At 40.1% G+C, this 16439-nt stretch overlaps 2 protein-coding genes across 2 annotated transcripts in view; one reads left to right on the top strand and one right to left on the bottom strand.

The window, feature by feature from the left end:
* The first annotated feature begins 1399 nt into the window (after positions 1 to 1399).
* Positions 1400 to 14767, top strand: tnk1 (tyrosine kinase, non-receptor, 1). Its single transcript, XM_085350919.1, has 14 exons — positions 1400 to 1646; positions 5489 to 5667; positions 6282 to 6352; positions 6464 to 6637; positions 7686 to 7838; positions 7932 to 8209; positions 8344 to 8470; positions 8643 to 8789; positions 8927 to 9021; positions 10015 to 10257; positions 10606 to 10673; positions 11394 to 11836; positions 12523 to 12618; positions 13503 to 14767. The coding sequence occupies exons 2-14, from the start codon at positions 5505 to 5507 to the stop codon at positions 13638 to 13640; spliced, it is 2196 nt and encodes a 731-aa protein (XP_085207045.1). The 5' UTR covers positions 1400 to 1646; positions 5489 to 5504; the 3' UTR covers positions 13641 to 14767.
* LOC146636594 (phospholipid scramblase 2-like) overlaps positions 14021 to 16439 on the bottom strand; it is a 15428-nt gene continuing 13009 nt past the window's right edge. Inside the window, exon 7 of the mRNA XM_085350356.1 lies at positions 14021 to 14042. Coding sequence (XP_085206482.1) covers positions 14021 to 14042 — 22 coding nt within the window. The remainder of the gene's footprint in view (positions 14043 to 16439) is intronic.

Here is a 16439-nt window from a genome sequence, read left to right as displayed (position 1 = left end):
AAGGAAGACTGAAACGGAAAACCATCTGTGACACTTCATATGACTCAAACCTAATAGCAGGTTTAATCCATGCTCAGTCTTGAGAGTAACACAATGGTGCTAATTACACTGTGGTAACAGTTTGTACTCTAGTATTCATTAACTTAAATTAATCACAACACTATTCACGTGGAGTAGTGTTATGATTCAGTATGGTCATTTCCTGATCAAGGCAAGTAATACATTCAGTAACACAGTCAGAGATTCAAACTAAAAGTAATTTAACGACATATTAATTAAACCTTCTAATCTTTTTGAAAGTTGTCTTTTTTATATTTTTATATTGTTTCCATTATCATTATAATAATTATTATTATTCATAGCAAACATCTAGCCTAGCAGTTTTTGCCAGGCCTATGGCGCTTTATCATGTATGGATAATTCATCTTGTGATTCTTAATATCCTCAGTATACAGTGACAAAAACTTGGTTGTTTACAAACTCTTTAACAAAAAAGTATATTTATCTTCTTTTCAAGCTATAGTCAATGTCTGATCAAAAGTAATCACATTACAAGCAGTACATGTATTAGTAAGACAACACACATCGAATGAACCAAATTCTGTCACATATGCAAGTTTTGAGAGAATTAAGTTACATACAACATATGTTCAATGTGGAATGATGATTATTATTATAATTATTACAATCAACATCAGCAACTTACACTTTTCTGAAACTTTAAGCAGTTTTAGCTGCCTAATGTTTATCTGCCAATAAATTGACCTACTCTTAAGTGCACATAAGCTAAGTGCACATAAGAAAAGCTATTAGCTTCAAAGCTAACGTTAAAATAAAATGAGCTAATATTTTAACTAAAATAAGACAGACTTTATTTTGCTTTATCAGCTTCACTAAACTGTCGACCCTTATATATTAGTTTTTATTTAGAGATCGTTTTATACAAATAAACTTAATGAAAACAGTTTTAGTTGAGCTCAAACCACTGTAGCAGACAAAATATTACAACTTAAGTCATTTTAATATAGTAGCTATATAATTACATTTTCTGTCTAAAAAATACTTACAAGTGATTTAATATTTATACTTAAACATGAAATCATATTGTTTAGTAAGTATTCATATAGCACGTTTAAATGTGCTATTGATTTATTTCTCTATTTATTTTTTTACAATAAAATTAACTAAAATAAAGAACTTCCCAACGATTGACACATTAATACATTTACATCACTCAGACCACATGGGGTGAAGCCTGACTTGGTTATGCTAACCCTTTCAGGTTTACTCTTGTGTTCAAAGCTCAGGTGAGAGGAGTGACGGAGGGGTGTGGTCTAGTGAGGTAAAGGAAAGAGGTGGGGGAGGAACCCGAAGACTTACAGGTAGATGACTTATCCACTTGTCTCCGGGAAACACAATAATATCGGGCAAACCTGTGAGTAAAAACACCCCGGATCTGTCACATGGTGATTTAAGAAGAGCGGGTTTCGGGCTCAGACAGAAGCTTTGATTTGAAGCGAAGCACCGTCGTCGACGTCGTTACAGGTTTCACCGCAAACATGGAGCACTTGTCTCGAAGCGTCTGTGGCTAAGAGAGAGCCACCAACCGGCGACTAAATCGTTTTAACAAGAACTCAATAATATAAGTAAGTTTGCAGAATTTTTTTTAATTATCATCATTATTATTAAGAAATGTGAAACTGTGTTAAATGCACCTTTTGTAATCGACTGTCATTTCCTTTGTAGAATAATTAAGAACAAATTCTGAGAGTTAATGTCTTTGTTAGAGTACTGTGTAGTTTACTTACATGTTGCTTTTATGCTAGCGTGTTTCACTACATAAAATACGCCACTTTTTAGTAATTTTTTACATTTAATTGGCAGCTGTGTTTTCAATACAGCTACAAAATATATAATCATTGTATTAAAATAGATGCACGCAGCTTACTAATAATTAAACCGCCAAGCTATTTATATGGCAGATCCAGAAAGGCAACTAATATAATGCCACATAAACTACATTATCTTTTTTTCTCGGAGTACTCAGTTATTTGTCTACTTACACACTGTACATATTAGTATGCTAACTAATTACTGCTTTTTTGCCCAGGTAAGTAATTAAATCTCTTAATGGACATACTGTCCTTTTTTCAGAGGCACACCCTGCACCCTTTCAATCACAGATCAGTGTCTGTGGACTATAATATTTCAGTCACGACTAAAAATATGCACTTTCTTTGGAAAGTAATCCTCCTCTGCACTTCCTTGTCAGTTTCATCTTGCTTCATTCTTAAGTTGCTGCAGTGTAAACATATGCACCTGTACTGGATATTTGAAGTTGGGAAGGGAAAAAAAAAAGCTGCCTGTGTGATTAAAGGTGGGGGAGTGCTACACGTGACTGTTGAGCCACATTAGGCTAACATAGTTGAACTCCTTGGGTTCACGTGCCATTAGACTGAGAGGAGATTTCAGCAGCTGGGCGACAGGTTAAATATTCATCACTGTGTACACAAAGACAATGTTTACCGGTGTGCATTTTTGTGTGTGTGTGCTTTCATTAATTAACTAATCTGCAGGGAATTGAGTTGATTTGAACTTGCAGTAAGTGCTCATTTAATTGGGAGTTGTCCCTAGAAAATTTAGTGCAAGCCCAGGCTAGTACCCTCTTGCACCCTTTGCATGGCTGTTAGAATGAGGAAAACTAAGTAGTTGCTAAGTCTAGGTGTTTTTTGTTTTGTTTTTTCCTCAGAAGAGCTGACGGGGAATGTTGAAGGCCTTCCCTGTCTCATTCCTGCTCGGCTTAGTTTGGTGATAAGCAAGTGTTTTATGGCGGTACAGTCTTCCAGTGAACTAAACAGCATGGCTCATAAAAGAAGAATTTGCTGACATTTAACATTTCGTTTCTTGTAGTGAGGAAGTTATTCAAATTCACACACTCCTTCTGTTTCACTCACAAAGATCTTCAAAACTATCAGCACTAACGACGGTAAATTTGAACTAAATATGACCAGAGTCCTTAAATCAGTCGCAGTCATGCAACTGTTTCAGAGGTATTACAACGCACATTATAACTTCTGCAGTTACATAAATGCTGTGCGAACAGGATCCGGTTAGACTGGTGCCCCTAAACCTCAGACAAGCTAAAGTTTCCAACTGTGTTTTTCACAGAGCACCAGGATCGTTGCCTATGAGGTTCAAAATTAGTCACGCACAAGCATCGACTCGTCTTTTTATGAGGTCCAATTTTGAAGGCTAGACTGGATGTGACTAAGAAACTGAGGGACAAAGCGGCAAGGTGGCAACATGTGCATCAAAAGTCAGCCCCAGATTAAAGTAGACATGAAAGACTACATGTATAAAGGCTCATTTACACCATGGAGCCCTGCTTTCGAGAATGTTACAGATCCGACTCTGTCTGTGAAGTAGGGCTGGGCGATATGACCCAAAATTCATATCTCGATATTTTTTAGCTGGATGGCGATATAAGATATATATCTCGATATATTTTTTTAAAGCCATAAAGAAAGAACAAAAAGAGAGTTCTTAGTCAAAGCTGTGTCCCAGATGTCACACAGGCACTTTTATTAACATAGAGCAGATGTACATAAAATTTACTCAAAAATAAATTATGAGCATTTATTAAATAATAATGCTCCATAAATAAAAGAAAACAATGTTGTTTTTGTGCATAACAAAAAGCTCACAATTGTGCAGTCAAAATGTAAACTAAAAGATGCTGAGCACAATAACAAAGACAGATTTCACAGCTGCTCTGTTCCCAACTTGTACTGCGTGACTGACAGCATTGAGTTTGAAATCGCTTCGCAACCACGTCTCTTAACAGGTGCCATTTATGGTCCTTATACACAGTAGGGTAATATTACGTTGAAGCACAGTACGTATCACTCCGCGAGGCTCAGCCGTAATGCTCCGACAATCCATCAAGCGGTGCAGCTCCGTAGCTTACCAAAGTCGTACTAAAACATTTTTTGACAGATTGCTGAGCGCCGTGTTCCACATAAAATCGGTTCGCGGCCATCAAGCACAACCAGAATTCATACATAAGGCGCGCTGTCAACTTTTGAGAAAATGAAAGGATTTTAGTCCGTGCAGCCCCTCTGGGCTGCATGGCGTTAGCGTGGTTAGCTCGTTAGCATGGTTAGCTAGCTAACACGTTGACGCCGTCCAGCCCCACGCACGGGGCGATGCGCAGTAACTCGTTAACGGAGATTTGCCGTGTCCATCTTGTCGCTTCCTGCAGGTGAAGCGATGGGGGAGGAGGGGGAGTTGTGTTCAGTGAAGGAGAGGCGAGGCCGAGTAACGTTGCGTAAAGACGAAAGTGGACGAAAGAGAGGTAAACTTGTGGCTCCACAAGTATAATTATAACGTAACATAGACTATATCGATATAAAGGATATTGTCACATCTTATATCTCGTATAAAAATATATCGATATTTTTTAAAAACTCGATATATCGCCCAGCTCTACTGTGAAGCTGGATTTAAGAAATAAATGTTGAAAATGGAAGTTTTTAGAGCATGTGTAACGCCATCTAGTTTAAGTAGAGAACGTGACATCACTGGGTTGGTTGGCTGCTGCTAATATTTTACATGAGCTAACTAGTGAACAGTAACTAATAAAAAGCAGTTAAAAGGGTCATTTCTGTGCTGCTCCTGGCTGAAGCAAAGAGTTTTTTTTGTTAAAAAAGCAAGGATAGGCTGTTCACATTCACTCTCTGTCTCTAAAGCAGTAAATGGTTCTTCAGTGTTTGCTAGCTGCACTCAAACAGGAAATCCACCTGTTAGCTGTAATGTTTGGGTTTGTAAACCACTTTGTAAATGACGAGTGTGGAGGAGAGCCTGTTTGAGGCAGGTGCACTGGTGGTTCAGCAGACTGTCGAGCTAGAGTCCGATACAGATACTTTTTCGTCGTTGTGTCAGGTGTACTGAGCGGTCCAATCAGGAAGATGTGACCAGCAGTGTTTTATGCAGTAATGTAGTCTTTCTTTTCCCGAGCACATCTAAACAACTTACAACATAACAGCTTACTACATGCAAATGTTGAAGACCATTCCACGTCAGCTTCACTCTTCAGACTCAAAAGCCATGTCCATTATTTAGATACAGACCTTGGTCGCAAGTATTTATTTCTTTTTCTTTTTTTATGCAACGTCATGCTGGTATGTGTTTGCGGTACCTTTGTTTCATTTTCACTTATCTGCGTCTTCCATTATGTTTTACCCTACTATGTCTCATTGTGACATGATTTGTGTATCTGACGAAGTGTGAGCCATATGCAAAAATAATAATTATATATATATATATATATATATATATAAATATATATAAATAAAAAAATAAAAAATTTCTTTTTTTTAATTGGTGTGATATCATCTACTAAAACAAAATTAGATTTTCCAGGAGAAAGGAAAAACAGGCCAGAAATTCTCTCCACTGTCTTATAACCTCTGACCTATAACCCCAACAGGAAGGTCAGCCAGGTCATGGTGATGGACCAGGACACTCAATGGCTATACCAACTCCTAGCTGAAGTCCAGCTGGAGAAGTTTTACCTGCGCCTCAGAGATGGCCTCAATATCACTCGCATTGAGCACTTCGGCTACGTCAAAGAGGCCGATCTGGAGCAGATAGGAATCAGCAAACCTGGTGAGCCTGATCATCTTCTCTGATCATTCATCCTGGGTGTAAATAAATAGGAACCGCTCCCCCTGACTGAAAACATTTCCCCTTAGGCTCAGTAATGGAGGTATGGTTAGTCACAAAAGAAAGACGGGCTTTAAGTGGCCCTCAAACAAAAACATTGTCCCCTGTTTACCTGCAGTAATCAGTGTAGGCCTTATTTATCGATGAATTTAAAACCTGTTTGCATAAAGAGTCTAACACAAAAGAAATCTTTCTCTTAGCCACATCTTCTGGCCTCTCAGACTTCCCCCTAATTTAAAATAATAAGAAATGTTATCTAATGCAAATGAATTCACTTTGTTTGCATGCTTAAGTTAATATGGTTAATAACAGCTAAGATTATTAACATACAAGCGCTACTTAGTTTTCAACATACTGTCACACAGAGCAGCAACTATTGCATAGGTTTATTATCAATTATTATTTGAAAATTTTACAGTTATTTATTTAGCGTGTACCATTTCAGAAGGGTGTAGAATAAGGAAAGCGACAATTACTTACTGAGAAACTGCTGATTTAAATATATTTCATATACAGTCACAGAAAATGCAAACATGTCTGTATTTTCTTTCTTGCAGGACAAAGAAGACTATGGGACGCTCTAAAACGCTACAAGTCAAGCGTGCGCGTGCGGTCACGGGTGCCGAAGGTCCGAAACACTTCATTTGCATTAGCTTTGTTACGGAGTGTTATGTGTTAACTGTCTTTCTTAAGCCTGATATTCAATTTGTCATTTTTATTGATTTAATGATGCACACAGGTGTTCAGTGGGGAGCCGTTAACCGGAGGTGGTCAAGCACAGGGCCAGGAAGTCGGTGTCCGGGCTCTTCCTTGTCTTATCCAAGACAGTGAGCTGATTCTGGCGGAGAGGCTGGGCTCTGGGTCATTTGGGGTGGTGAAGAGGGGAGAGTGGCATACACCCACTGGAAGAGTGGTGAGAAGCCGTTTTACAGATCTGCTGGACTTTCTCTATAGATGTTGTTAGACCGGAAACTGAAGTCGTGACCAAAACTTTTGGCAGTGGCACAAAGTTTGTCTTTAACAATTAATAATTGTTTTGGCTTTTACAAAGATTCCACAAGTTTTAAAAACTGTTATTGGCAAATGGTTTTGGACAGGACTGTTTACAAAAAGGTGGACATAATCACCATAACATCACTCCAATTCATCCATTGGAATGTAATTGTGTTGTGCAAGGTCTTGCTACCTTGCTAATCAAGCTAGCAAGCTTGGTTAGCAAGGTACATCCACTGGCTAAAGTATAACTCGCATAGTACACTCACAAAAAACTGGAGCACATACTTCTTTAGCAGACTGTTAGTATAATTAATCACATAGCATTCCGTGTTAGTCAGGAAGCTAAATTAAAAGCGCTCCAAAAATGACTCAGTGAAGGTCAAAGTTTGCTCATAGCGGATAGCTATAGCTGCCAGAGTAAACATGTGCTTGTCAGTCAGAGAGGCCATACTCCTCAGTTTAAACCTTAATAATGTATAAATCTGTGAGTTAAAAAAAATCACCCTCTGTGCCACCGTTATAAAGGGAAATAATTGACTGTTTTTGTGTGTGTGTGTGTGTGTGTGTGTGTGTGTGTGTGTGTGTGTGTGTGTGTGTGTGTGGGGGGGGATCCTTAGAAGAACTGCAGTTTATGGCCCTTGTGTATAAGCTTAACTTTTTTGCCACTTGATTGCACCTTGCAAACCAAACTTGCTAAGGTTAGTTGATAACTTATCCTTCCATCCTTACACCCTAGATATTGTTAGCCATTGCTTAAAAAAACAAGAAAAGAAAGAAAGAAAATACCAGCAGGTGACTTCAGGGTAGCACCGTTTACCTTTCATGTTCTTTTTTTTATGATTATACCCTGGAACAGTAGGCGTGTACACACCCTTGCTGCCTCCCTTTGGCTTGTTAAAGTGAGGTGTCGGTCTGTATGCCTGATTAAAACTGAGCATCTGTCTTTATCCCCTTCCTCTCCTCAGTTGGCTGTGGCAGTTAAATCGCTGAGGAGCAGTATGTCGAGGCAGGCGGACACACTGAAAGACTTTCTTCAAGAAGTAACCGTCATGCAATCTTTAGACCACCCCAACATCATACGACTCTATGGTGTGGTGCTCACACAGCCCCTCAAGATGGTAAACTAGAAACAGTTTGTTGATCTATTCAAACTACTGTGTTTTGTAGGAGCCAGATTTCTTTTAAAAATCCTTTTTATTCTTTTTATCTAGGTAACAGAGCTGGCCGCCTTGGGCTCACTTTACGACACCCTGCGTGCACGTCAGTATGAGTTCTCTCTGGTCCGCCTTTGGCTCTTTGCTATGCAGATTGTGTCAGGCATGGAGTACCTGGAGAGCAGGAGATTCATCCACAGGGACCTGGCTGCAAGAAATGTACTGCTGGCATCCAAGGATATGGTGAAGATCGGGGACTTTGGTCTGATGCGAGGCCTGAACCAGGAGAAAGATCACTACATCATGTCGGCACACAGACGGATACCGTTTGCATGGTGGGCAGTTGGGTGAAATTTGAAGCTTGAGTGGGAAATAATTAGAAATCTTGTTAGAGTCACAACAGATTCTCACTAATAACACCAATAACTCTTTCTTTTGCTTCTGGTTTGTCTGCCTCCCTTCTCTCCAGGTGTGCTCCAGAGAGTCTTCGCATCGGCTCTTTCTCCCTTTCCTCAGACGTGTGGATGTTTGGTGTCACTCTCTGGGAAATGTTCACCTATTGTGAAGAGCCTTGGTTTGGTCTGTCGGGCCGGCAGGTAAGCACTTGTCAGAACACTGACGCCATGCTTTTTCTGTATTTGTGTGCATGCCGGCAAGGTATTTGTCATTCATGTTTGGAATGTGTATCACTGCCCTTATGTTGTTTGTTTTTCTGGCATGCTCTATGACTCAGTGTGTTAGCATCACTGACATTCACTCTTCAACTAGATATTATGGCGGGTAGAGCGGGAGGGCGAACGCCTGGAGAAGCCACCTGATTGCCCTCTGGAGCTATACACTGTAATGCGAAAGTGCTGGGCATGCAATGCTGCAGACAGACCCAGCTTTGCCCAGCTCAGCGCGATGGTGGCGGAGGTCTGAAGCTTTTCTTGTCCTTTTCATTTAAAAAAAAAAATCAAAGAAGAGATTGCTGTTCTTGCCTCATGAATATGCCTGAAAGTCTGCGCACTTTTCTGCACGTCACATCAATTCTTTCCTGTCTTCCTCCACAGGCTAAACCCAGAGAGGTGCAAGCAATAAGAGAATTTGCAGAACCCAGAAAGCTCACACTTTTGCCCAACGACCTTGTGACTGTCATCGACCACAGGTGGGTGAGCGAAAGGTGGGTGGGTGGGACGAAAGAGGAGTAAAGGAAAAACTTTAGCTCGCACAATGGACCTTTGTTGAGATGAGACGGGGATTTGAACCAGCCCGCTCTTAAAGAGACATTCCACTCTTGGCGAGTCCTCGAATGCATTTCACTTTGCTGAACAGGTCGAGCAGCTTTGAAACTCGCCTCCCTGTGTTGTTTTTATTTTACGTAACACGTCTGATGGGTCTATTGGTATTACCTGCGTCATGATTAGTCTTTTCTTCCACCAATCTGGTTGAATATAAATCTGAAAAACTTCATGAAGTTTGTTGTTTCCGACACAAAAATCTACAAATAAAGGTATTGTAGTCATGCAGGGAAAGGCCAAAGTTAAATAAGATTATCACACAGCAAGTATTCTCTTCAGAAGTGACTGACAATGCTGGAAGTTAAGCGTGATACAGACTGCCGTGACATGGTATCCAGGCAACAATAGTGCTTTTGTAGTATAGTTAAGTTTTATTTATTTATTTGTTTACCACGGGTTTATTGTGACGTCTGCAAACAGAATGAGTAATGGTCCAGTTTCACTTAACCTCACTTTGTTTAGCAAAGCGAGTAGTTAATGTAATCCCATGGAGCGTTTCATATTACATCATTATCAGAATTTATTATATTTTGTTTAATGGAAGCATAATCATTGTGCTAATCATTATACTGTTTTTTCACTGTAAATGACCACCAAGTAAGCTGATTACACATAACTCTCAGCTACTTTAGAGGGAAGCTTTATGTCAGTGGAAGGCCTCATTTAGATTTCTGCAGGGAGCCTGCGATGTAACCTACATAGGTGGCCAAGGTCTTGCCAGCATTATGTGTTAATTACCTCGTGGGCTTGTTTTGGTAATAAATGACTCTCAGTGGAAGTCATTTATTTTACTGACTTCTGTTTGGCATGTAGGAAATTCGTTTCCTTATTAACCAGTTGTTTTCCCTTTCTCCTTGCAGTCTGGAGCTGAGTGAGTGGAGGGGGCAGAACCAGAGGACGTTGGCCATCGGCTGGTTTCCTGCAAGCCTCACTGTCCCATCACTCCCCTCAGCTGCTGCTGCAGCTGCCGCAGTGTCCTCCGGCAGCTCCGGGCCTAACCCTGGTGGCTACATCTCAACCCCAGTAAAGGGCAGTTTGCAACACACCGGGCACGGAGACGTCAACCCTGAGCGCTCCTGGGGAACGCCTGAGAACCCGGACGAGTCAGTGATAACCCTCATTCACTCCTCCCTAACGTTGTTTTTTAAAATATCTTTGAGTCTTTAATAATTTTGGGGTGGTTGCTTCTTCATAATGTGTTGACCAGATACAAAATCAGGTCAACACATCAGGTGAAAAAGAGGTTTCAGTGATAACTCTCAGAGTTATTCTAACTGACAAGTTTTGTGTCCTGGAAAGAAAAAAATGTACATTTTCATCTCAGGTCCCTGAGTCACTGAGTTTTATTGTACAATGATAAGCACAGCACTCAGCTGTTTCCTGTTTTTAGTTAATATACTTTGTAAACTAAAGATGTCAGTCTAATGCGTTTACTGTGGTGACCTGTGCAGAGCTGGTGGCGGCTGGAGGTCAGGACCCAGCAGGGAGAAGGAGGGATCCAATCTGCAGAAAATGGCAGGTAGGAACTAAGAATACATGTGGGTTTAAAATGTAGTGATCAAAACCACCAGGTACAGCTCTGAGAAATACAAAGTCAGCATAAAAAAATAGAATAGACTGTCATTATATTAATATTGCAGGGTTTTTTTCCAAGGCTGAAGGCAAGACTTGATCATTTCATATATATGTTATTATATTTGTACAATTATGCTTTCATTTATTTGCAAATGCAATCTTAACTCTTAAAAGTTTAGACTTTTATAAAGCTTCAAATTCATGTCAGCCAGAAATTGCTCACTTTTGTTTAGCAACTCTGCCCCCTGGTGGCTCAATCAGGAAGCTTGGTAGGAGCTGGAATGCGGAATAACGGTGCTGTGTGGAGTTTGGATACTGCCATTGTGCCTCTGTGGGCTCACTCTGGATACTCCCACTGCTTTCTCCCACAGTCCAAAGAGGACTGTGTTGAATGCATGCATGTTAGATTAACTGGGGATTCTACAGACTGGTGATCTGTGATAGCTGGTAGATGATTGAGCACCACCACAACCCTGAATTCAATTAGCAGTAAAGGAAATGCATGTATGAAGGGAAAATGATTAATGTGTGAACTAATATGTTGGTTTTCTGAAGAGCAATAAGCAGCACTTGCTCTGCTTTTTGTCTTAACTGTCTGACTAGTGTATAAATTTAATCTACTTGATAGTTTTTACACATTAAAAATATTTTTCTTTGTCTTCAGCTATGACTAGGAGCCTGGAGTCAGTCTTGGGTGGACATCGGCCCCGAGCTCATACAGTAGGGGTGTTCAGAGTGGATCAGCACGGAAGACTCCTTCCTCCTGTGATGCCGACTCACAGTGCGGTGATGCAACAGGATCCTCGTCGGCTGAGCGAGGCTAGTATCGCTGCCCCTCCTCGACCGCCACCTCCCAACCTGAAAGCGCTTCGAAAAATCCAAAGGATTAACCAAGGCCAGGGCAGCGCGTTGCCCCAGCAAATGGTTCCCCCTACACAACCCCAGCCTCAGCAGGTTGTTGGGGGTTCCAACCTCGCCAAAATGGCCCAGCTGGCACGCTCTACCCCACAGCTGGATGAGTACTCAGACAGCAGGGAGAGAGATCGGGAGCGAATAAGAGAACGGGAGAAAGGGCCTCAGAACACAAAAGAGGGTCTCATTGCACAGGCAAGTGATGCAATTCCTACAGATCAACATGATTTTTATGCCTTTTATAGTGATAAAACTGAATTTAGATAAAAAGTGAAGGTCAGTAAAACCTGTTCGTGGAAACAAATGCTTACCTGAAAAATGTCGCATGGTATAAAAAAGAAAACATTTTATATTCAAACAAAGCAAAGGTCAACTTCACTGTGACATCATATATTGTGCAAAACTCATTTTCTGGCTATTGTTGAATCACAGACAGTATAAAACATGGGCATAGCTTCTGCTTTTAAAAAAATGTGCAAGTGTCTCAAACCTGCATTATATCTGAAGGCCAACAGATGGCGGTAGCTGTGGTTGCAAAACGAGTTCAAGTCCACATCAGCTTTTTAGCAACCAAGGCTACGTTCACACTGCAGGTCTTAATGCTCAATTCCCATTTTTTTGATCAAATATGATTTTTTTTATTATTTTTTATTTTTTGTCTGCTCGTTCACACTACAAATAAAATGTGACAGCAAACGCGCTCCTGTGTGAACCCTCAAAGCGGCCCGCATGCCACATAAAAGGACAGAAGGACAAATTGCGGCCATATTTCACCAATTAAATTCCTTCAGAGTTTACACTGATGTAAACTACAGCTTGTCTGGTTGGTAGTAATTCCAGTTTTCCTGCTCACTGTCTGCTGTTTTCATTGCTCTGTTCAGATTATGGAGGCGGTACATGGCGTGACCACGGACGAGGTTCATAACGCACTTCAACGAAATGACTGGAACCCAGTACGAGCTGAACAGCAACTAAAGGTCAGACCATCAAATTAAAATAAAAAATTTTTAATCGCACTTGCCTGTACCTGTTCTGTGACGCTAATGATAAAATATGAGCCAAAGGAATCCAGTTTATACATGTAAAATATAAATGGCCATCAAGGGAAGTCAAAACAGTATATGTACGATATAAGAGACAAAGTAATAATGTTAACATATACTGCTTATCCAGCATACACATAAACAGTAACAATAGTCAAAATATGCACATTAATACAGCACAAGTCTTGTTTTGTGCACTTTGTTAGTTGGAGATAAAGGCAGGTGGTATATTTCTAACTCATGATATGAATTTTGCAGAAGGTCCTCGAGTTGAAAGCTCGGGACCATTATTGTTTTAGTTATGGCAATAAAAAAAAAAAAAAAAAAGGTTTTGCAACCACCCTTCCTCATCACATCAGCTTTTTTTGGAACCAACATGGTGACAGCGTAAATGCTTATCTCAAGACTACAAAAGAGGAATTCAGAAACAGATTGGTACAATACGCGGGTCACAGAAGTAGGTCACTCGTCCCATAGATTTTGTATTATGGCAGCTATTTATCGTCCGGTTTGTGCACTTAATGCTAGGACATCACAGGGCAGCACAGTGGTGAGTTTAATATGTAACCAACAGTAAATCTGTGTCCAGAGTAGCCCTACCAGGAAATCCAGCTGTGCTTTACAGGCTTGTTCATGCATGTTAAAGAAATACTTATTAACTATAAACTTACCATCAAGTATTTAAAGAGAGGAAATCTGCAGTCTGTGTACATGTTATATGCAGCTTACGATAAACTGCTGCTTGTGTTTGTGCTGCTTCCATACCCACAGTGGGTTTTTTGTCCTTCTGAACTTGCTCCTCTTGTTTCTCTCTGCAGATGGAGCAGCTGTACTCGCTGAGCCTCTGCTCCAGAGAGGACTGCGTCAAGATCCTCGCCAAACACCAGTGGAACCTGCAGTTTGCCAGCCGCTATCTAATCCGAGTGACGACCAGCGACAGGCCCGGCCCGCCCTAGAGGGGTTGGCCTCTTACCAGCCCAGACAGAAGAGTCTGAAGAGATTTGAGGCAGCCACTGTGGCTGACTTTTTCCACACCATCGTGGTGTAACAGTGACACACTCCAACACTTGGAGCCCCTCAACTACAGGAGCACATGAAAATAGAAAAATGAAGGCAGACAAAGACAAAACTGACTAATATTTTTGAGAAGCTTAGAAGAAACATGACATGTGATAAAATGACATGATGTGGTGTTATATAGCACTTCTTTTGCACATAGGTTTTCTGTTTTAATACATTTGTAAATATTGTAGTAGAAACTGATCTCTGGTGGCCTGAACACAGGATCTCAGCTCTGTGGCTCTTTAGTTCTCTAAGAGAGGCTCTTACCTTTGTCCTACTGCCTGCTAAGATTGACCCTGTGTACACCGACACGTTACAACTGGTTTAAACAATGTTAGGTGATCATGCATTTAAAAAAAAAAACAAAAAAAAAAAAACTACAAAGCCATGCCTCAGTGTTCCTGAGGGATGGATGGACATGTGCAGACATTTTCTGAAATAATATATATGAACATCTCACATGATCCCAGGAGATGGAGCACTAAGATTTGATATCTAATCTGGGGGCACTTTGGTCGTCTTCCACTCATGCTTCTGAACCAGGGAATGGATCTAAAAAGATAACTTCCTGTTAATAGGTATATAGTATAGAACTTCAGACTGAAGTGTGGATGCCATCAAAGTGTGGATGAATATGTACATATATAATTATGCATGCACATATAACACATTTGGTTGGTGATGGCAAACAGCTAGCAACCAAATTTAAAAAGAACAAAAAAACAAGTCAATTGATTCAGTTAAGATTCTGGTCTCCTCTCTAGTTCTCTGTACCAGCAGTCATAACTGCACCAACTCTTTCCAGGGACTTAGGAACTACAGTGTTTCGTGCAAGCTTTGCCTGTGGGGTTTTCCAACCATTCTGAGGCCAGATCAATGCTCACTAACCTCAACATCTGCTTTTAAATTTTTCCCTCAACCTGCATTTTCTCTCTGTCATTACGCAGGCACATGTTCAAACTAGAGATGGACCGATTCGATATTGCGTATCTGTATCGGTCCGATACTGACCTAAATTATTGGATCGGATATCGGAGAGAAATATAAAAATGTAATCCGATCCATTAAATATCAAAAAAGCACCTCACAAAACTTGCGACACGGCGTAACTCTGCTCATAACCGTAGCACTTTGGAGCAGTGTGCTCACGTGATAGAGCGGCTGTGTGTATTTGTAGCCTCGCTACCAAACCTGCATTTCATCTCTGTGAAAGTTATCCCAGAGAGAAGTAAAGCAAGTGTGTAAGTTCATCTCTGAATGTTTGTAAAGCATTCCCATGTTAAGCTTAACAACCGATATATGGAGCGACTGCCTCTTCTCTCTCCCTCCCTCTCCTGCTGCTACTTCAGTCATGAAACTGATTAATGATCAGTTTCATTTCTGTCTGTCTCTCTTCTTTGTTTTTGGCCCACTTTGCGCAAGAAAGAGGAAACCAGCGGCTGAACAACAGCAGCACGTTTAAGCTTGATAAGCTGTTGTTAGAATTTATTTAATATTACTTTCTACACCAGGATCTTTTTCTACGCAGCTGACAGCTGGTAACTGTGCAGGGGCGGATCTAGCAAAGTTTAGCCAGGGGGGCCGATAGGGCATGAACAGGGAAAAGGGGGCACAAAGACATACTTTTCTTTATTCTCATTTAAAATGTCTAGCTTTTAATAAATAATTATCTGAATCTTACACCCAAAGTTTTAATCTGATGTAAAATGTATAGAAGTCCTTTACTGTATATAGTAACTGTTAAGTCTAATATATATACCCTAGTAAGCTGTAGTACTTTTTCCTTTGGGAAGATACCATCTGTGCAGTCTGCAGTTCTGTAAAAGAAAGATGTTGAATCTATTTAATTATTCTTGAAAAATAATTTATTTCTGTGCATTTTTTTCACACTGCATCAAATTAAAGTTGATTACATCAATTAAGCATCATGAGGTGGAGGGTGGGGGGTGGTTCCCCATTTTCTTTGCTGGGAGTTTGCAACCCTATTAGTTAGGTTGCTTAATATTTCTGCTAAGTACTCTTTAAATTACCAGAATAGGGAGGATGGAGTAGGTTTAAGTTTATTAGTTGATCAGTTTTGCTGAACTATGAAATATTTTGGGTGCAGTGTATTTTTTACATACAGGTATAACAGAATAGCTTTAGTGTTGTTGTTTATTTAAACTTGAGTATTAACTTATACAAAATGCAGCAATATATTTAAAAAAAACAGTTTTATTGATTAAAAAACACACTATATCTGATTCATATCGGTATCGGCAGATATCCAAATTTATGATATCAGTATCGGACATAAAAAAGTGGTATCGTGCCATCTCTAGTTTTAATTTTAAAAAAATAATTATCTCTTTCTAAATCATTACAATTATGTGATCTAACTGGTACTGAAAGGGTTACATTTCAAAAGTATGTCTTTTTGCCCCCTTTTCCCTGTTCATGCCCTATCGGCCGTAATAACATGGGAATGGAAGTGCCACTGGTTGCCTTTCCTCATAAGAGCCATCCCTCAAGATTTTCTCCATTTATAGCAATGCATTATCAGGGATTGTAACATCTAGTCCTTTTGCTGAATATGTTGATTCATGTTCATTATGTTCATTATGTCCATTCACGTTTTCTTCAGTTTTTGTTCTACTGCAGAATATTTTTAAGGCTATCTGCTATTAAAAGCCAGGCCAGGCTGATGATTAAGT

Source organism: Diplotaxodon limnothrissa, linkage group LG3 (assembly GCF_057381915.1).
Source record: "Diplotaxodon limnothrissa isolate DT_005_m linkage group LG3, D_limnothrissa_male_GT1.1, whole genome shotgun sequence".
Lineage (NCBI taxonomy): Eukaryota > Metazoa > Chordata > Actinopteri > Cichliformes > Cichlidae > Diplotaxodon > Diplotaxodon limnothrissa.
Note: the sequence above shows the minus strand (reverse complement) of the source record. Positions and strands in the feature narration are given on the sequence as shown.